The sequence below is a fragment of the Narcine bancroftii genome, chromosome 6 (assembly GCF_036971445.1).
Source record: "Narcine bancroftii isolate sNarBan1 chromosome 6, sNarBan1.hap1, whole genome shotgun sequence".
Taxonomy (NCBI): Eukaryota; Metazoa; Chordata; class Chondrichthyes; order Torpediniformes; family Narcinidae; genus Narcine; species Narcine bancroftii.
Window position 1 is genome coordinate 231,465,541 of NC_091474.1, and position 22,661 is coordinate 231,488,201.

Consider the following 22,661-nt stretch of genomic DNA (forward strand, 5'->3'; position numbering starts at 1 on the left):
GTCCTCCACTCTCCTGGAGTATGCAACCCCTCATGATTGTTGCCGATCATAGATGCCGTCATCTTGGGCGCAGACCTCGCAGTTGTGGGATTTTAAATGAAACCACCGTCGACTCCTTTAACGGGCCGTTCAAAGCCTGTGCGGAGCTGACGGCAGTTGACTGAATGGTTTGACCCCGAGGGAGAGTTTTGTCTCCTCACTCCCCGCAGGTCCACACTAGCAGACAGCGCTGCCATTTTGCATTGTTCTTAGAGGGTTGAAGAGCTGAAACAGTTCACAAAGTTAGCGGCTACCAAGGGATTGGAAAATAAATTTAAAACTTTTAAATTAAAGGTGTGGCATATTGAGAAGCCAGTGTTGAAAACTACAGGGACGATGTGTAAATAGGACTGTGCAAAACTAGCCTTAAATATAGTAATTCCTGCTTAATCTACAACATGACCCATCGAGTTACAAAATATTTTAATGGTGGTGCAAGGTGCATCTTGGTCAAAAGTAGCTGGGAGGTTGAATTGAATTGTTTCTGTGAAAAGTCTTGCTATCCAGGCAAGTCAAGTGCAGCACGGAGTGGAGTGACAAAGCGAAAATACAGGGTGTAGTGTTACAAGTGAAGTGTGCAGGCTATAGTGTTGCAACATTTGGAAAAGTACAGATAAACAGGTTGGAAATTCATTTAAGAGCCTGATAACAGCAGAAAAGATAGTCTTTAAATCTGGAGGTTCATTTTTTTTCAGTTCATGTATTATCTGCTTGACAGAATGGTGGCGGGGATGGGGGGCATTGAGGTGGGGTGGGAGAGTGTGACAGGGTTGAGATGTTTTTTTAAAATGTTGGTAGCTTTCCTGAGAGAACAGGAGACAGGAGTTGATGGAAGGGCACTTTGTTGCAATAGTGTGGTTAAGCTGCAGAAAGTGGCCAGAGAGAGGGAAAGTGAGTGAAACAAGAAACTCTGCCGATGCCACGATGGTAGTAAATGCACAAGAGTGTGCTGGAGAACCTCAGCCGGTCCCTGCAGCGTCCATGGGAGACAAAGATATATAACCGGAATTTCAGGACCCACCAAGCCCTTCGTCAAGGCTTGAGCAAAACATGAATAAAAAAAAGGTGGGGGGGAGGGGGAAGGAAGGAGGGGAATAGACAAGGGAAAGAGTGGGTGACAAAGGAATACAGTTTATGTTAATGTAGTAGTTAGCATGAAGCTATTAGGGCTCCAGTGACCCAGGTTCCAATCCAGGGCATCTGCAAGGGGTTTTTATGTTCTCCCTGTCACTGCATGGGTTTCCTCCACGTGCTCTGGTTTTCTCCCACCCTTCAAAAAGGTTGTAGCTTAATTTGGGTGCAATTGGATGCCTGGGTTTAAATGGCCAGAATCAGGTTCTATCATGCTATAAATAAAATTTTAAATTTTAAAAACTAAAGATAGTTTCTCACTATCTCTAACTCTATCTAATCTATCTATCCAATCTCCCCCCCCCCCCCACACACACACACACAACACAATTTTATGTACCTCTGTTATGCTCTGCCCCCTCTCCAACCCATTTTCTTGTTACTGAAATGTTCCATTGCACTATCCTGGTCCTTCCTGCAGTATGGTGACCAGAACCGCACAGCGTACTCCAACTAGCTAAACCTAGCCAAATATGATTTTTAGACAGAAATAAAGGAAAAATTCCATAAAAAAAAAATTGGCATACTTACCTCCAGAGTGGTGGTCGTTTACACTGTACGTCTCCTCAGACAGCCTTCCTGTGTTGCAGAGTTTGTCGGAGAGTGAACGTCGTATTCATTAGGCCTGTTTCCTGCAGAGTGACTGCGGTCAATTTAGACTGCAGCTGTTCCATAAAAATGCATAGGGGTCTTGGTGGAAAAATTATGGGATTGAATTTAATAAATAAATTCCGTCAGGATGGCTTTACACTGCCAGGGGAGCTGAAAACTTGAACAAATTTTCTGCTTCTCAGTGGCTGAAAAGAGGTGCCTACAGTGTTGCACCTTAACTCTCCGTTTATGCCCTGGATAATGCCTCCCACACCACCTTTTCTATCTGTGCTGCCACCTTCAGGAATCCTTGGACTCATACACCAAGATCTCTTTTTTCTGAATATTCCCTGGAGCCTCAAGATGAGGGCTCAGGCTGGAAACTTGCCCTCTATGGACGCTGCAGGACCTGCTGAGTTTCTTTAGTACTCTTGTGTATTTACTACAGTCTCAACATCTGCACACTTTCTGCTTCCACTCCGTGGAAGTGAGAAACCAAGTTTGTTGAATTTTCAGGATGTTGAAATTTGTGGATCTTCCCATGAATCAAAGCCAAGAGCTTGCGATTGAATCTGGGCACAGGGTCATGGAATAAATGCATCAGGAGTTCCTTCCTCTGTCAGCCCGGAAGCAATTCTAATCCCTCCAATGAATGGATGAAGCCAGTCGTTCACTTCATACGCCCAGGGACTTTCAGGAAGGATCTTACGCCAACACCGTAAAGATCTGGGCTGTGTGTGGAGATGACTGCTAAATGCATCTTGTGTAACCAATCTGACGGAATAATTGTTAACAAGAAAGGAACATGGGAAGCAGAAGCTGTCAGATAATTGCTTTCAAACTCATGGAAAATAGAAAACAGAAATAGTTCATTCAGCCGATCGCACCAGCCGATCATTATTCAGTGATCTGATGCTGAACTTTTACCTTAACCCCACTTTCCTGTGTTAACACCCCATCATTGCATTTAGCACCATTTTCCCACACTAGCACCATATTTTTAGATCCCTTTAATATCTGAAAATCTCTGTCTTGAATATACTCAGCGATAGAACATTACAGATTGGTAAAGGCCCTTTGGTTTATGATGTGCAGACCTCCATAAATGCCGACTTCCATAAACCCCAATTTCGATAAACCTACTCAACAAGCTAAACCTTCCTTAACTCTCACCCAGAACCCTCTATTTTTATTATCCGTGTGCCTTTCAGATTTCTTGCCAGGGTAAATATTGTACATGACATCACATACAACACTGAGATTCTTTTTTCCTGCTGGTGAGGCAAAATTACCACTTATTAGTAATCCAAACAAAAAAATTCCAGGAGTGTTTTAAATGTCTCTAATTTACCAGCCTCTGCCACCACCCCTGGCAATGCATTCTAGGCACCCACTACTCTCTGTGTAAAATACTTATCACTGACATCTCTCCCAAACTTTTCTGTCCCCTCCTTAAACAGATGTCGTCTGGATCCCCTCACCGCTCCTGAGTGGAGAGTTCCATAGATTCACTGCTCTCTAGATGAACATAACATGAGAATATACGAGCAAAGTAAGGCCCGCCAAACCTGCTCTGCCTTTCAATGGCTGATCTGATAATTGGCTCATCTCCACATACCTGCCTTTTCCCCATATCCATTAATTTCCCTACTATGTAAAAATCCATCCAACCTTGTCTTAAATATATATATACTGAGGTAGCCTCCATTGCTTCAATGGGCAGTGAATTTCACAGATCCACCACCCTCTAGGAAAAACAGTTCATCCTCATCTCTGACCAAGATCTACTACCCTGATTCTTGAGGCTATGTCCCCTATTTCTAGTCTCCACCCACCAACTTACTTACCTCTATTTTATCTATGCCTGACATAATTTTTTATGTTTCTATAAAATACCCTCTCATTCTTTAAAATTCCAATGAGTACTGTCCTAGAAGACTCAATCTCTCCTAAGCTAACCCCCTCATCTCTGGAATCAACTTGGTGAACCTCCTCTAAAGCTAATACATCATTCCTCAAGAAAGGAGAGCAGAACTGTATGCATTACCCAGATGCAGCCTCTCCAGTACCTTGTACGGTTGCAGCATAACCTCCCTGCTCTTAAATTCCATCCCCCTGCAATGAAGGCCATCGTTCCATTTGCGTTCTTAATAGCCTGCTGCACCTGCAAACCAACCTTTTGCGATTCATGCACAAGCACTCCCAAGTCCTTCTGCACAGCAGAATGAAGAGGTTCCTTCCCCTCTTAATCCGAAATGGCTGACCCCTTAGTCAGAGCAGGTGTAGGACCAGGCCATGTGCCCTCTTGTGTCAACACAGCCTTTCAGATATTCTTGGGCTCTATATTTAATGCCAAATCAGATACAGAAAGCAATGTAGGAGAAAGGGGGAGAAAATATTGGAATGGGAGCTAAAGGAAACAAAGAAGACTTTAAAAAATATCTCCGTGCCATAAATAAAATCTAAAGGAATGAGTCTACAATTTAAAAAATAATTGCTGGCAAAGAACCTTTAAATTAAAATTGAAAAATAAATACTATTACTTTATTAGTGAAGTTTAAACTTTTACCTGCAACTCCCACAGGCAAACCCTCTCCCAGAGCTCTGGACTTGTTTTCCCCTTGTTAAGAGCCCAGAGGACACCAAAACCCAGCAGCAATAGATAAGTAGCTTTTATCTTTAAACATGATAATAGAATCATACTTTAACTTATCACTATTGACTTACTTAACCTAAATTAACCCCCTTCTAATTCTAAGCTCACGTGTATGTAATGTGTGTGTAAGTTCAGAAAAGTTCTTTGATTCACACTCCAATCTCACTTCTCATTCCTCCAAGTTCACTGGTTGTAGGCAATTCTTATACTGTGCACAGAATTTAACATGTATAAAGTTCACCAAGCTTTGGCGCTTGAAAGGTAAATGGTTACCACTCAGGAAGGTTCTTGTCGGTTTTCAGAGAACGGTTTGTTTTTCCAGGACATCCACAACTGCTTTACTTCCATCAGCCACCTCAGTGTCTTGCTGACAAAACTTGCCCCTTCAGGGTTCTCCAGGTGATAACCTGTTTCTTTCAGGTCACCAGAGTTCCTTTTTGTTTCCCTTATTCCAAGTGAAACATTAGACAGCCTCTTGCATGAAGCACAAGAGCTTTGACCAGGCCATCTTCCAAATGGGGCTTTTCACAAGCTTGCCAGCTTGTCCTGTTCCAGTCCCAGATGCTGTTGCTGCCTGTAACACTGTAGAAGTTCTCTCTTTGTCTCTCTCTCTGAGAGAAAGCCTGTTTGACTCTCTCTGCTTGCAAAATCACATGGCCCTCTTACAACATCTCCAGACAATCTACGGCTCCAACAAGATCTTTCATCTGTTGCCTTTTGTAAACAACAATCCATTAGTGAAGTCTCTTGGGCACTCTGCAAAGCTCTTGCAAAAGCTGTGGAGCCGATATGTCTAGCATTAGCAGAGGTCCAGTATTTCAAATAAGATCTGTTTTAAAGTGTTAGTATGTAACCTACTCTAAAAGACCTTTCCCAATTTATCTCCCAAAAACGTATCTGTATACTCTGTCACACTCTTGAGAACTTACCTAGTTAGTTCTCTGATTGAAGATGCGCTCATCACCTCAGCCATAGTCTGTTCCTCCCCAATCCACAACAGTGCATTTCAGATTGTAACCATATACTGTGTGAAATGTTCATCCTCCCTTTTGATTTATTCCCCCATTGAGTCTAAGTGCAAGTTTATTTTCATCTGACTATGCACTTAAAGCCTTTTTAGAGTTTAAGAAAAAGTGAAGATATTCTCCGCCTTCACATTGTTTAATTTAACTGGATGAAAGCTCAAAGGGCGGATTCATGAGATGGACTCCGATCCACTTGCGGGGTGGGGGAGGGGGTAGAGTCAGAGGTGGAGCGTCCTCCACAAAGGCAATGCTGCCAAAGTGGCTGCGAGGGGGTGGGCTGATGAATGCTCGATGACGTTGTCAGCCCGCGACCTGGAGCGGGACTTTTAAAATTTAACATAACAAATCACGTTGCACAGGCGATCTGCCTGAGTCCTAAGACTCCTTGAGCAGATCTCCACTAGCGCTCGTCCCTTCTCCTCCACCGCCATTTCTGGTGTAGACTGCTTTCCCTTCTCGGCGCGTATGGATGATGTCACGGCGATGGGGTGGGGAGTAATTGCACCTCTCGCCCTGCCTACTGCACCTCCGGAAGACGGATCTAGACGCTGCTCAGCGAGAATGCAATGCTAAATCTGCCTTGTAGGCCTCCGTACAAAGGTACGTTCAACTTTTTGTTATTGAGCTGCCTTCAAGGCAGCTTCACACCATAAAAACACCTAGACTCTTTTTTACTTCTCTTTCTCTGACTGTAAGAGACGCTTCGTGCAATTTTTGTCGATGGTGCATCTGCCTGCCTTTCGGCAGACGAAAACAAATTCCATGTAATACTGCACTGCCTTTATTTCACGACAATGAATTGAATCTTGAAACTTGACAACAACCAGGCAAAATGGCATTTCTCCGGACCGTGGTGCACACACGATCAAACACAATACACAGTAATAATCACATTTTCACTAAAAGGTATCATTTCAAACAAATATATATTTTGGAATGATTTGCTCGGTTACAGGATCTGCCGTTCATCCATCTCACAGCCTGTGGGAAGAAAGCTATTTCCCAGCCTGGTTGTCCTGATTTTGATGCTCCTGTATCTACTTCTTGATGGTAGTGGGTCAAAGATACTGTGTGCTGGATGGAAAGGGTCCTCAATGATTCTTTGAGGCCTATTTAAGCAACAGTCCCAGTGAATGTTGTCAATAGAGGAATGGGAGACCCCAGTGATCTTCTGGGCTATTTTGATGATCCTCTCTTCATAAGACACAAGCTTTGGGAGGAGAAGGGTTCTTCAGACACAAACTTTCTAATCTCAGCATTTAACACTACATGTGCCATAAAGTCATACATTTTAATAAAGGGTCAGTAGATATGATATTGATGTTAAAGAGCCAGTTCGACAGGTATAGCAATAGGCAGGGAATAGAGGGAAATGGAACATATGCAGGCAGATGGGATTAGATTAGCATCATAGTAGACATGTTGTGGGCCAAAGGGCCTGTTCCTGTGCTGTATTGTTGTACAGTATGTTCAGTGCTAAACCTTTGGCTGACCAAGACCAGATTGTCCATCACACACACATGCCCACTTCATTCTCCCCAAATCCCTTTCAAGGATCCCATCGCCCAGATTCTACCACACGCATACGCGCGCGCGCGCACGCACGCACACACACTGTCAGTTAGTCTCACAATGTACTCATTTTTGGGATGTGGGATGAAATTGCATTCTCGTTTCTATTTACTTTTAATTTTTTTTTAATTTAAGCAAACAGCATGGTAACAGGCCCTTCCGGCCCACAACCCCATACGGCCCAAATACCCCATTTAATCTTCGACCCACACATGTTTTGATGGGCGGGAGGAAACCGGAGCCACTGAAGGAAACTCACGAGAGAACATACAAACTTGCAGACAGCGCCAGATTCCAACCTGTTTACAAGGATGTAATTCTTTTCTTCTTTCTTTGGCTTGGCTTTGCGGATGAAGATTTATGGAGGGGTATGTCCACGTCTGTTGCAGGCTCGTTGGTGACTGACAAATCCGACGCGGGACAGGCAGGCACGGTTGCAAGGGAAAATTGGTTGCTTGGGGTTGGGTGCTGGGTTTTTCCTCCTTTGTCTTTTGTCAGTGAGGTGGGTAATAGCTTTGCACTAACCACTACACTAACCGTGCTGCCCTTCTTCACTGAGAGTGCCTCACTACTACCTCAACCCTGATGCCCTCCACGCTAACCATGCTGCTCCAATGTTGTGGGGGTTGATGGCCTCATTGGCCATGGTGCATTGCCCCTACTGTATGGGTGAGTGATGGAGGGTGAGAGGCAGTGGATGAGAATGTGGGGAGAATAATAAAATGGGATTAATGTAGGGTTAGTGTAAATTTTAGACATACAGCATGGACTCAGTGGGGCCAAGGGATTTTGTTCCAGCTGTATCACATGATGGCGAAGAAACTGGAGCACCAAGAGGAAACCCACACAGTCCCAGGGAGAATGTAGAAGACCCAAACAGACAACACTGCAGGTCAGCATTAAAGCTCTGAGGCTGCATTCCTTCCACCTGCTCCACCAGGCTCCATTCAAATCGATGTTTAATTTCCATACACCATAACAATAGCCTCATTGTTATTGCATCATCAGTAACGCTTAAAAAATGTGCAGGTTAACCCCGTTTCAGACTTCATCAACATCCTCACATCAAACAGCAGGGTGAGGTCATGCAAGGATGAGGAAATTCACCCTGTAGAAGCAAATCTTATCCGCTTGGGAGGGGGGATTTCAAACTTTATTTACAGCACAGTAGAAGCTGATTCCAGATATTTAAACTCGTGTTGCCCAATTCCACCAAATTTACCCTACGTTTTAGAGGGGTGGAGGAAACTGGAACATCCGTGGAAAACCTAGGCAAACGGGGAGAACGCCTTTCAGGCAGCACTAGATTCGAGCCCAGGTTGCGGGCGCAGTAACAGCATCACGCTAACCCTGTGGGGAATGGTGGGGGGAAATTGTAGGAGTCATTCCAGAAAAATTCGGAGCAGGAGTCAGCCATCTGGCCCATCCTCTATTCCAGAAAGTTCATGCCTCAGCTGCTCTTATCTGCCCATAAACCTTCAAGATTCAGAATTGTGAAGCTTTCATTCTCTACAACTGAAAAATCTATCTATCTGCATGTTAATTACATTTAATGAGGAAGCCTCGACTGCTTCGTTGGGCAGAGAATTCTACAAATTCACTACTCTCTAGGAGAAGCAGTTCCTCCTCATCTCTGTCTTAAATCTACTCCCTTGAACACTGAGGCTTTGTCCGCTAGTTCCCGTCTCACTTGATGGTGCAAATAACATACCTGCTCCTATCTTATCCATTGCTTTAATAATTTTATTTCTTCCTATAAAATTCCCTTCATCCTTGTAAACTTTGTGAGTACAGTCCCAGGGTAATTAATCTCTCCTCATGGGCTAACCCCCCTCCTCATTTCTGGGATCAACTAAGCGGGCCTCCTCTGTACTGCCTCCAAAATGTGTATACCCTTTCATGAGTAAGGAGGTCGGAATGACACACAGTTCTTACTGTCTGACATTAACCAAGTTAAATTCTTTTTCTGTGTTGACACCGAGGTAATTAGGGCAAATTTAAATCAAAAGGTCATGCTGCAAATGACTGTTTAGGATGTGGAACAATAGATTCAGCTCCTGGTGAACAATCCTCAGCCAGAAAAGCATAATTTCCCTTTTCAGGAGGTACTGAAGATCATCCCGCAGTTTATTCCAACAAGGAGATGTGAGAGGGGCAAAATTTTACATAGAGAGTGGTGGGTTCCTGGAATCGACTGCTGGGTTAGTGGCAGAATCAGATACTGTAGTACTTTTTTAACAGGCTTCTGGACTGACACATCAATATGCATGCAGGGAGGAATATATCTATCATGTGCAAGCAGTAGAGTTTTAATTGGAGCATGTTCAAGATCACTAGATATAGGAGCAGAAGCGGGCTTATTGGGCCATCAAGTCTGCTCCACCATTCAAACCACCATTCATCCTCCCACACAACCCCGCTGCCCAGCTTTCTCCCCGCAACCCTTGATGCCCTGACTTATCAAATATCTGTCAATCTCTGCCTTAAATATACCCAATGTTCTCACTTCCAAGTTCCAGAGACTCACAACCCAATGACTAAATAAAATTTTCTATCTCTCTGTTTTAAATAGACGCCGTTTTATCCTGAAGTTGTGCCCTCTTATCCGAGATTACCCCAGCATGGGAAACATCCTTGCCGTATCTATACTGTCTAGGCTTTTCAGCATTCTAAATGCTCTATGAGGTCCTCCCTCAGGCTTTCGTACTCCAACGAGAACAGTCCAAGAGCTGACAAATGTTCCTTTTCTGTTTCACAATTGGTGAGGCCAGGTTTGGAGTATTGTGTTCAATTCTGGTCTCCAAATTATAGGAAGGATATAGATAAGGTGGAGAGGGTGCAGAGAAGATTTACCAGGATGTTGCCTGGCTTAAAATACCTAGAGTCCAGAGAAAGATTGAAGAGGTTAGGACTTTATTCCTTGGAACGTAGACGGTTGAGAGGGGATTTGATAAAGATGTTTAAAATTATGAAGGGAATGAATAGCCTAGATGCAAGTAGATTGTTCTCCCTGAGAGCAGGGGAGGTTCAAACAAGAGGACGCAAGTTGATTTCGTGAGCCGAAAGGGTCTGTACCGTGCTGTATGTTTAAGGGAGCAAAATGTTAGGAGAAACATTAGAGGATGCTTCTTCACTCAGAGAGTGGTGACTGAATAGAATAATCTTCCGGAGGAAATAGCTGAGGCAGAGTCAATTTTTTCCTTTAAGAGGAGGCTGGATATATACATGGATAAGAGGGGGTTAGAGGGTTATGGGCGGAGAATAGGTGGGGGGAGCTTGCGGAGTTGTTTGAATGAACCGGCGTGGACTTGAAGGGCCGAGATGGCCTGTTTCCATGCCATAAACTGTTATATGGTTATATGGTTTCTTGTATCATTCTAGTAAATCTTCTCAACCCTCTCCAACTCCAGCACAACTTTTCTCAAATAAGGCACCCAAAACTGTACCCAGCACTCCAAGTGAGGTCTACCAGTGCTTTATATCGTCTCAACATTACATCCCTGCTCCTATATCCTATTCCTCTAGATATGAATGCCAACATTCTCTAGCACTCAACCTGGAGGTTAACTTTTACGGTACCCTGCACAAGGATTCCCAACTCACTTTGAAACTACAAATTTTGAATTTTCTCCCCACCTAAATAATAAATAGTCTGCCTGTTTATTTCTTCTAATAAGGTGTATGACCGTACAATTTCCAATGTTGTATTTCATCTGCCATCCCTTTGCCCATTCTACTAATCTCCCCAAGTCTCCCTGCGGCCTCTCTGTATCCTCAGCACCACCTACTTATTGTGGCAAATTTAGCCACAAAGCCATCTGTTCCATGATCCAAATCATTTATATACATCGCAAAAAATAAGTGGCCCCAACACTGACCTCTACAGGACACTACTGATAAACGGTAGCCAACCATAATAGGATCCCTTTATTCCTACTGTTTCCTGCTGGTATCCTTCCTGTAATTCCATGGGCTCTCATCTCCTTTAGCAGCCTCAAAGAGCAGCTGAGCCACGTTTTATGTTCATAATGATAGCAGGCACAGGCAGTGAGGACACAACCATTGGTGGAAACTTGAGTGATGCTCAGTCCACCATTGTTGCAAAGTACAGTGGCTGACAGTATAATATGAATTTTTTTCTTTTCCAAAAAAGAGACTCATATACACTACTACTGTTAGGATCTGTGCTTATCTTTATTCTCAGTACTTTACCAAGCAATTCAATAGGTTCACACACAAAGCATCCATGCCTCTCATGTTATTTCCTTAAACATTGTATTCATGATGCATTTGAGAAACGGTCGCCCATCCCATCATTGTCCAGTGTTGGCTGGTAAATAGACTATGGTCTTTCTTCGCAGAGGCTACACTGAGCTTCAGCATGCACTCCTACCCCTTGGGCTGTGCCAATCAGCCTCATTCACTTGTGCACATTTCCTTGCTTGGGGGGACTAATTTGTAGGCACTACAAAGTGTGCCTTTCACTGAGTTGGCCACCAGACTTTTAATTGGTAAAATTTGATTGTTTTGACTGTGCTTTGGCTTTGTAACACTGCAGTCTTTGATTTACTGCATTACATTACACTCTGCACTTTTGTTTTATTACATTACTGCACACTGTACTTAAGTATGGGTTGACCTGCCTGCTTATCATGCAAAAAAATGCTTTTCACTGTATCATGGCACGCATGACATTAAACAATTCACTTCCATCCTTCCACCAGCAGTACATGTCCTTGGGTACAGACCCAATTGTTAAATATCCGCTCTGGATGATCCTTAATACGACGACATCCCTTTCCACCTCATTTGGCAAATTGACAGACTGCAAGGATATGTATTCCATCCACACCGCCGCCACTTTGAAGGGAGCACACGATAGATTTGAGGCACGGGCTCTTCGTGAAGGATCTGACAGGGAGGGCCCCTTTCACCGCCAGCCAGTTGAGGCCATGGTACTCGTTTGAGTATCTTCATGCTGAGACATTCTTCCAAATGGTTGACAGTCTGTGCAAGGAATCATCCCACAGAAACCATCATCTTCTGTTGCCAGGCCTGCAGGCTGTTTGGTGTAAACCTGCTTGGTTAACTTGTGGTCAAAGGTGTTTCTCCACAGGAAGAGTGTTACAAGTGGACAAATGGAATGCGACACAAGCCAATATGAGAATATTGTCACACATTTGCCTTAACTGAAAATAAGCTCATTGCAAGTACAGTATTATCCATCCCACAACCAAAACCAATTTTAAAAACATGAAGCCTTCGTATAAAGTTCCTAACAAATTTAAATGATGTGGGTCAGACAGTATTAAGTCTGTCACAATTTTCTGCAGATAACAGATAACCTTTTCTCTCTTTTTAGCCACCCACACATTTAAAAAAAAATGCTTTTAAAAAGGTGCATTTGCATGCAACAGTAGTTCTGCTTTTCTTTTCGATGTAGTATAAACATAAATGTTTGCATATAATAAAATGTCAGACATAACATTCAGAGTTGACATGGGGTGCTTGGATTAAAACGGAAGTTTTCCACTCAAAATGGAGCTAATAAGGCCAATGCAGACTTGAAAGGTCTGGGTGTAATTCTGCCACTGCCTGCTAATTCGAAGCTGGGAGTAACTTTGACTGAAACTCAGCCACCAGTATTTCATTGCACTGAGATCTTTTATTTTAATCCCACACGGCGCAACGTTATTCCGCAAAGGACTGGCTGAGTTCTTCTGACCCGTTGTTCTTGTTAAAAAAAAACTCTACAGTGTGCAGGACGGGAAATACAGTTCAGACTTGAAATGGAAAGATTCGTGAGCATTGCTACCCAGAAGAATTCCATCCTAACTAGTTTGATATAACCTGTTTTATTTTTAATGATTATCCAACATGCCAAAACACTTAAATGTTCTTTAAGTGTAGCAACTGTTGCATTGTAGGAAATATGGCATCCACTTATGTGGACAGCAGAACTCCACAGATAACGTGGAGGTAAAAATTGAGTCAGGGGTGTACTGATATTGGCAAGAAATTTTATTTATCGAAAAGTTTCCATCCACCTTAAAGAGCCGATGGGACCATTTCAGTGCTCTGCACTCTTGGGGGTGCCCTTTCCAAGGTCACATCTGCCATTTGACAGATTCAAGGATCCTTTATTAACATGTAATATCACACGAAATTGCCTTCTGTCTGCTGTAAGGCAAAGAGTGTCGCCCGGCGCCCCTTACAGAATGAGCGAAAGAAGCAAAAGAGAGTCCCTTCAGTCAATGAGTGTCAGTGGATTTGCCTCCAGCAATCTCGCCATCAGACTCCTATTGGAGCTCCAGGTCCAAACTCCAACACAATCAGGAAGCCTCCAGCGCCCGAGACCCCTCGGGAGAATGGCTCCCTGGAATTTAACAGAAGGGGTCATTGAGGTCATCTACATGAGGGGGCGTCTTAAGAAACCAGTCGCTATCCTCAAGGATCCCCACCACCCAGGCCACGTCCTCACTCTGCTACCATCAGGAAAAAGATGCAGAAGCCTGAAGACAAGCACTCAGCGGCACAAGGACACCTTCTTCCCCTCTGCCGTCAGATTCCTGAACGAAAAGTGAATCACAGACCGTGCCTTACTTGGTCTTTTTCTTTGTTTTGCACTTTTAAAAATTTATTTTGTAAGGTGGCCCTCACTAACGTGATGCTGCCGCGATGCTTCAACCGTATTTCATGACATGTTCGTGACAAAAAATTCTGATTCTGAGAAGGGGGAACAAAGCAAATCAGAAAGATAAAGGATCTTATTCCTTTCTGTTGGGTGAGAGTTTGGATGAGTAACTGGCACTGACTGGAGGGAGGCAGTTTGAGTGAGATATACAGCCAAATCTGAAAGAAGGTAAGGGGGAAATAAGAGAGACTACAGCTAATAAGTCACTGGAGGAGGTCTGTAGCTCAAGCCACATCTGTGGAGGGGGGTGGGTAGGGAAGGAATTGCGGGCGGTCTCAGTCTGGAAGTACATTAGACCATGGGCAGATACGTCCCCAAGGGAAAGAGACAGTGAATTGATATGCATGACTGCAGAGGACAGAGCCGTGGTGCTCAACAAAGCCTGTGTCCAGTCTCTCCAATGTAGAGGAGACCACAGTGGGAGCACCAATGCAGTAGATGACCCCTGCAGATTCACATGGAAGGATATGTCACTTGAATAGCCAAGAAGTGTTTTGGCATATCAGATATCATGAAAAAAAATCAATTTGAAAGCAGATTTTTTTTTTTGTTCTGCACGAGTCAGAATATAAAGTTACCAGCACAGGTGAAATTCCTCTGGAATCTTTTGGTCTGAGTGCAAGACTGTATTTCCTATTTTATACCCTTACTGATTTTTTTTCAGGACTGATGCGGGGCCTTGACCTGAGACATCAAATACTCCACCTTCCCCCCCCCCCACCCACCATCCCCACCCACCCCAGATGCTCATTAAGTTCCCTCTGCAGTTTATTTTCATGAAAAACCCACCCCCTATCCACTGACTGCAAAATATCAGAGAGAGGAGAGAAAGTGAGAGATGCTGAGAGGGGAGAAGGGAGGGAGAAAGATGAGAGAGAGAAAAAGACAGAGTAAGGGGGAGGGAAGGGGAGAGAGAGAGAGAGAGAGGAGGCAGAGAGAGATAGGGAGGGAGAGGGGGGAGAGAGGGGGACAGGGAGAAGGGAGGGAGAGAGAAAGGGGGCAGGAGAGAGAGAGAGAGATCTGAAAGATATGAATCTCTTTCATCTTTTTGCTTGGTTGCAGTGACTTTAGACCAGTTCTGGAAAGCAGTGGAAGAGTGCCCAGTCCCTGAAGACCAGGCCTTACTGAAGAAGGTGAGATGATGAATTAAAAAGTCCCCCCCACCCCCCTCCCCAACCGTGTAATACAAATGGTACATTAGGTGCATTCTGCTTATCACTACAGTCCATTACTCATCTTTTCAGTTGCTAATAAGCAGGCAAGGAGGGATACAAACATCACCACCAGTAGGTGGGCTGCATAATATCAACCGCCCAGCTAAGAGCTGGAACCTCTTTGCAAAGCTGACAGGAAAGTGGGTGTTGAGTGTTAGTTGGAATTTATTTCAGTTTTAAATAGAATTCAATTAGCTCAACTCAACCCTATCTATCAACAGCACTTATTGAAGTAGACTTATCTGGGCAGGTTTGCAGAGGGGATGCCTAATTACTGAGCAAACCTGTCTTATCAGGATTGGAGCACAGGAGAAATTAAAGCTGCCCTTCTCCCATGCCAAGATTTGTTGACTGAGACAAAATAAAGCCCTGCTTGCTCAGCAGTGAAAAATATTACTTGCTCACGTCCTCTCCCCCACTCCATCCCCTCACCTCCAGCTCCCCACCCAGCTCCCCTAGTGGTTATGCATCCAGGGGCAGCACAGTTAATGTAGCGGTTAGCGCAATGCTATTGCAGCGCCAGCGACCCAATTTTCATTCCGGCGCTGTATGTTCTCCCAGTGTCTGCATGGATTTTCTACGGGTGCTCCCACCTTTCAAAATGCACGGGAGTTGTTGGGTGGCAAGGACTCATGGGCCAAAAGGACCTGTTTCCACGCTGTATGCCTAAATTAATTTTTTTTTAATAATCTGCTCTTGCATTGTAGCTGGGTGTCCATTGGCCTTGGTGGTAGGTGTCACAGTTGAAGCCCCTTCGGTCCCAATGGGGCAAGGAAGTTGGGACACCTCCACCTGCAGGTTCCCTTCCAAGTCACGCAATGATCCTTATCTGTTTTGTACATTTAGAGATAAAGCACAGATGGTAACAGGTCCCACAAACCCATGCAGCTCAAATACACCAGTTAATCTTCAAATGCCATATGTTTTTGAATTGTGGGAGGAAACCCACATGGTCATGGGATGTCCTTCCAGACAGCGCTGGATTCGAGCACAGGTCACTGGCACTGCAATAGTGTTGTGGTACCACTATACTAATTATGCCACCCCTACACTAACCATAACCACTTACACTAACCGAGCCACCCTTTCACTAACTGTGTCATCCTTCCACTAACCGTGCCACCTTTCCACTAACCGTACCACCTTTCCACTAACTGTTCCACCTTTCCACTAACTGTGCCATCCTTTCACTAACCGTGTCATCCTTACACTAACTGAGCCACCCTTACACTAACCGAGCCACCCTTTCATTAACCGTGCCACCCTTACACTAACCGAGCCACCCTTTCACTAACCATGCCACCCTTTCACTAACCGAGTCACCCTTACACTAACCGTGTCATCCTTACACTAACTGAGCTGCTCTATCGATCTGAAAATGATAATGAAGATAATTAATTCATTATCGTATGCATTTGTACAATGAACATATGTATCAATATTCTTTCTTGGTGCAGCCGAACAGCTACACAAATAAAAATACATGCATACAGTACATTGTAAATAAAACTACAACAGTAGGCATTAAATTAAAAAGAGAAAACAAACACAAAAAATAAGTTCCTGAAGAAGGTGAGATGATTAAGTTTTTTTTTATCATTGAGAGTCTACAACTGTTAATCAAATAGAAATTTCAATTTAGGAACAAATGCAAATTTGTCATGTGTGTATATGATACAAGTGTGTACTTTTTGGAGGGAAAAAACATGCAGAGTAATATATGGCAAGAAAATACATGCATGCATATTAAAATTATGAAAGGAATAGATAGTCTTGACATAAACAGACTCCCCTGAGGGCAGGGACGGTTGGAACAAGAGGGCATGAGTTAAAGGTAAGAGGGCAAAACTTTAGGAGAAATATTAGAGGATGCTTCTTCACTCAGAGAATGGTGGCAAAATGGAATGTTCTTCCGAATGAGATAATTGCGGCAGGGTCCCTTCTGTCATTTAAGAGAAGGTTGGATGTGTACATGGAGGTGAGGGGGTTGGAGGGATATTGGCGGAGAACGAGAGGATTGAGCTAGTGGAGTTGTTCTGGTGAACCGGTGTGGACTCGAAAGGCCACCATGGCCTGTTTCTGCTCTGTAAATGGTTATATGGTTATAATAAATATTGGTGATACAATATGCAGACTGATTTTCCTTTACAGTGAGTAACGGGGAAGTGGTTCAGAAGTTCACAATTATGTTTTTTTACATACTTCATAAGCAATCATCACACCTACTTTCCTGTGGCAGGACGTGGGTCGACGTTGGCCGTGACGTAGACCCTACATGCGACGTACAGCGTCACAGCGTCGATGTCGTCCTATTCACTAGCTCATGGTTGTGGGTCACCTGCAATCCGATTTAGGCTGCAGACAGTCCACAACAATGTCTAGGGGCTCCGCAGGTAACATTGTGGAACGGGAACGAGTCACTCATTTCCGTTCTGATCTTTTTACACAGACTGCTTTCCGGGAATCTGGGAATAATTTCCCGGAATGCAGAGGCTGTGTAAAAAACATAAATGCCACCTTCTCCAGTACCACTAGGATTGGGTATTAAAGTGCTGGACTCACCTTTGATGGTCAGAATAAAATTGAATATTTAAAATATTTAAATATTTGGAAAATATTTACGGCAAGGTTAGCAGTCCCAGGCTTATCTTTTTGGAGCAAAGGATTAGAGGTGACTTAATAGATTATGAGAGGCATAGATAAGGTAGACAGACAACACCTTTTTCTCAGGGTGGGAATAGCAAACACCACAGGACATCTGTACAAAGTGAAGGGAAGGAAGTTTAGGGGAGTCGTCAAGGGTACATTTTTTACGCAGAGAGTTGCGGGTGCCTGGAATGCATTGCCGGGGTGGTGGTGGAGGCTGCTACACCAGGGGTATTTAAGAGACCCTTGGACAGGCACGTGGATGAAAGAAAAAAATAAAGGGATACGAGGTCGTGAGGGTTGAGTTTTTTGGGGGAAGGAATATATAGTTCGGCACAACATTGTGGGCCGAAGGGCCTGTGCTACGCTGCAACATTCAATGTTCTATTAGCATTGATTGCACAGTGTTTACTTGAGTTTTGCATCATTGTCGCATTTTCTCCCCGTGCAAGACTCCAGCTAATATCTGCAGGCGGTAACCATACAACTGCTAGCTAGGTTTTTCCCCACTGTTGCAACTGAGAAGCCATCAACTGGACCGAATTTAGAAATTACAAGAATGAGTGAATGTGAAAACCTAAGTTGTTTTTGGTGTTAAAATTCTAACATTTTGAAGTATCCACTTGATTGTCTTCTTGTTAACGCAAAGGTTAAAATTTCAACATAAATGTCTTGTGGCATGGAGAAAGAAGGCAGGTGAACAGGATAATACCAAAGAGGGTTTGTTCCAAGATTTAACCTCACAATAGAGTGCCATGTTCTTTGTTTCCATTGTATTTCTGTGCAAATAATGTGGTTGTTAAAATCCATTTGCAAGTCATTTCTTTTCATTGTAAGGCTGTACCTCCCAACTACATCAATTAGCCTACAAAATTCAGTACATCTTTGGAATGTGGGAGGAAATGGGGAGAACGTACAAACGCCTTAGAATCCGGATCACTGCTGTTAATTTATTTAATTTAGACATACAGCACGTTAACAGTCCGAGTCCGTGCTGCCCAATTTACACCCAATTAACCTACACCCCCGCTACGTTTTGAATGGTGGGAGGAAATCAGAGCCACCGGGAAAAAACCCACATAGACACAGGAAGAGCGCACAAACTCCTTACAGACAGCACGGGATTCGAACTCCGGTCCCGATCGCTGGTGCTGTAAAGGCGTTGCACTAACCGTTAGGCCAACCGTGCCCCCCCCCATGTGCCACACCGTTAATGCCCTAATATGCCAACACAGCTACCAGTCGATTAAGGTGGCTAACTGAGCTGCCTTTACAAGAAGGCTGGAAATACAATAGATCAGTGTCTGTGATAAGGGAAACAAAATTAAAATTTCAGGTTAATGACTTTATATCAGAACTCATGATAAAGGTCAATGTTTATCTTTCCACAGATGCTACTAATCTGCATACTTCTGGTAAGCTCTGTTTACACTTAAGGTTTGCAGTGTCTGCTGCATTTAGTATGGCATTGCAAGGGAGAGCAGAGGAATGGGATTTATTTCATTTTTCTTCTTGAGGCAGTCACTGACGGAACAGGAGAAAGTGACAGGATGGGCTGCTGGGTAGTTTGTAGGATCTGTTTGCAAGGCATCTGTCTTCTTTCAGTTCATTACCTTGAGGTTCTCCAGTACCATCCCAAATCTTGTTCTCCACTCTGAATGGATCGTGAGCCAGAGGTTCCCAGGAATCATTGAGGATGCTGCAACTCCCCAGAAAACTTTGAGCTCATCCTTTAATTTTTTTTCTCTCTCTCACTTGGTCCACAGTTTAACCTCTTAGTTCGGAATGGACTATCTCAGGGAGCCGCTGTCGTGGCATGTAACTACTGCGGCCAACCCATTGCAGCCACATGGGTATAACTGGTTGGCGTTATGAGCTTGGAAGTGAATATTAATATTGGTTCACTTATCCCTGCAGTATATTTGGAGGATTTTGCCGCGAATGTTGGTTAATTCTTTTCCAGTGCTTTGAGATGGTGGCTGCTGTAGACAGACCAAATGTCAAATGTCTTCAGGAGAGAAGGAATAATCATAAATAGACTATGAGTTGTGTGCTACATTTGAAATCTTGATCTCTGCAAAAAAAAAATCCTTTCCCTTCATCTACCAGTAGCTGTGCTGGCACACTGAAGGTGGTAGCAAGCATCATTATTGATACTTGTTTTCACCGATTATTTGCACCAAGATATGGGAAGTGTTTCATGTTTTTCAGGATCTTCTCTTGAACCTTTATTATTGGAGGCAGTGCAGTGAAACAGGATCTGGTTGATAGCTCTTCTGGATTAAACTGAAAAATCTTAAATGTAAAAAATGTTTATTTTTTTTAAATTTAAGACATTGAGCACAGTCACAGGCCACTTCGGCCCACAGGGCCATGCTGCCAAATTACATCCAATTCAACTACAACCCCCAGTACATTTTGAACAGTGGGCAGAAACTGGATCTCCCAGGGAAAACCTAGGCAGACGCGGGGAGAATGTACAAACTCCTTCGGGACAGCGCGGGATACGAACCCCAGTCCCAATCGCTGGTGCCATAACAGCCTTGTACTGACCATGCCCGCCCTGAAACGCCCTAATGGATGTCCTCTTGTATACCTCAGTGAAAAAGTTAACGCTATCTTGGAGCTCAGCTTAAACATAGAAACATAGAAGATAGGAGCAGGAGTAGGTCATTCGACCCTTCGAGCCTGCTCCGCCATTCAACGAGATCATGGCTGATCTTAAAGTTCAGTACCCCGTCCCCGCCTTCTCTCTGTAACCTTTAATACCCTTATACTGAATAAATAGATCTAATTCCCTCTTAAATATATTTAATGAACCTGCCTCTACTGCCCTCTGTGGCAATGAATTCCACAGATTCACCACCCTCTGGGTCAAGAAATTCCTCCTCATCTCGGTCCTAAATGGTTTGCCTATTATCCTCAAACCATGGCCCCGGGTTCTGGATTTTCCCATCATTCTGTCCAGTCCTGCCAGAATTTTATATGTCTCTATGAGATCCCCTCTCACTCTTCTAAACTCCAGCGTGTACAATCCCAATTTGCGCAATCTTTCCTCATAAATCATTCCTGCCATTCCAGGTATCAGCCTGGTGAATCGCCTCTGCACTCCCTCCATTCCAAGAACATCCTTCCTTAGATCAGGTGACGAAAACTGCACACAATACTCCAGGTCGGGTCTCACCAAGGCCCTGTACAGCTGCAGTAAGGTATCCTTGTTCCTATACTCAAACCCTCTTGTTATGAAGGCCAACATACCATTTGCCTTTTTCGCCGCCTGCTGTACCTGCATGCTCGCCTTCAGAGACTGATGTACAAGTACCCCTAGGTCTCTCTGCACTTCACCATCTCTTAATCTATTGCCTTTCAAATAGTAATCTGCCCTCCGGTTTGTATTACCAAAGTGGATAACCTCACATTTATCCACATTGTAGTGCATTTGCCATGTATCCGCCCAGTCCCTCAATTTAACCAAAGTGTGTGCAAAGGCAAGTGCTGTCTCTATACTTGGATTTTGAAGATTCCCCCCTTGACCTTGGTTCAAGTGTGCAGTTGCTGTAGGCTGAATAGTTCGCTATTGACTAGATTTTGGTTGATTAGGCGGGCTAGCTTGAATGAGCTTTCTTGTCAAAGGTTAAATTACACAGAAGAGACTGCCACCGACCACAAACATGACAGCAAAAAGTCTCTGATGTGATTGGAGATATTGTCTCAGTTCATTGCTTCATGCAGCTTGAAGGTGTGAGAACAAGGTAGCATTCAACTTGTACATCACAGTCAAAAAAAATGACATTGACAGCTAGATGGGAGAATACTTGATCCATTGGGAAATACAATGAAGGTCAACTGAATCTAATATGCACGGGGTAATGAGATAGAGAGATTAACTCTAAAATAGTGCTTCCAGATGTGGTAGAACATCAGGATGAGAGGGTTCAAGGTAATGGGGGGCACAGCAGTTCAGGCAGCAGAAGTATTTCCTTCGACGGGTGATTGGTATCAGGAATAGAATAAATTCCACTTACCTAGAAACTTTAACTTGGGTTTCACAGCAATGTTACCTGCAAAATGTATCACCCGGCCTTGAGAATGTAGGGTAACTGACCAAAAGTTAGATAGATTTTTTAAAATATTTTAAAACGAGGAGAGGCTTAAGTAGAAAGTTGGCCACAAAATTGGAAATCCACATGGAGCTTCTTGGGGGATTGGGAATGCTACAGGAATGGAAAGGAGTGATGCCAAGGTGGGAAAAGGAAGTCAAACACAAAAGTCTGCAGACACACCAAAGCTGAAGTAAAAACGATGCTGGAGAAACTCAGCTGGTCAAACAGTATATGTTGCAAAGATAAAAGTACATCACTAATGTTTCGATGCTTGAGCACTTCATCAAGCCCCGGGAAAATGTCAACAGGCCCCAGGGGGTAGGGTAGGAGCATGGTTCCCCCAGGCAGGAGATAGATAGGTGGATAAAGGAGAGAGGGCACACCAGCAAGCAGGGGGAGGGGTGGGGGGAGATGGCTCTGAATGGAGAGGGAAAGGGTGGAAAGAAGACAAGGAAAAGGGATATTAATGCCATCTGGTTGGAGAGTGCAATAGTGGAACTTGGAATAAAGGAGCAGAATTCGAAGAAAACTTAATCTTCGGATGTTAAAAGAATCTCATGAGCATTCAAATGGTTCCAAAACAGTGAACACAACTTGCATACAGCAGGTTAGCTCAAACACAATTCAGATACATCAAATAATAGGTGTATAGGGACTTTGAAGAAGAACTAATGGCCAGGACATCTCTGAAGACATGCCGTGGTATTTTTGTTGTGTTCATCTGAGAAGACACACTGAGAAAAGTAGCTCCAACAAGGCAGCAATTCCTTAGCATTTTGGAAGGATAGGCAGAATGGAGAAGGAGGAGAAACAGGTCACTTAGCAGCAAGGAACAATAACTGGCTCAGAAGCTGAAGGTGTGGAACTGGTGTGAGTGAAGAGAAGGAATAGTAATGGTACTAAGTTACCATTGGGAAGACTACCTACCCAAATGACTATCGACCGGGGTTGTACGTGATGTCATGAACGTACCATGACAATAAATCTGAA

At 43.8% G+C, this 22,661-nt stretch overlaps 1 protein-coding gene across 11 annotated transcripts in view; it reads left to right on the forward strand.

Annotated features, from left to right (window-relative positions):
- Positions 1–22,661, forward strand: part of acoxl (acyl-CoA oxidase-like) — a 434,711-nt gene that overhangs the window by 339,674 nt on the left and 72,376 nt on the right. For all 11 annotated transcript variants that reach the window (XM_069887663.1, XM_069887664.1, XM_069887661.1 and 8 more), the window contains one exon: positions 14,771–14,841. In XM_069887663.1, the coding sequence (XP_069743764.1) occupies positions 14,771–14,841 (71 nt within the window). The remainder of the gene's footprint in view (positions 1–14,770; positions 14,842–22,661) is intronic.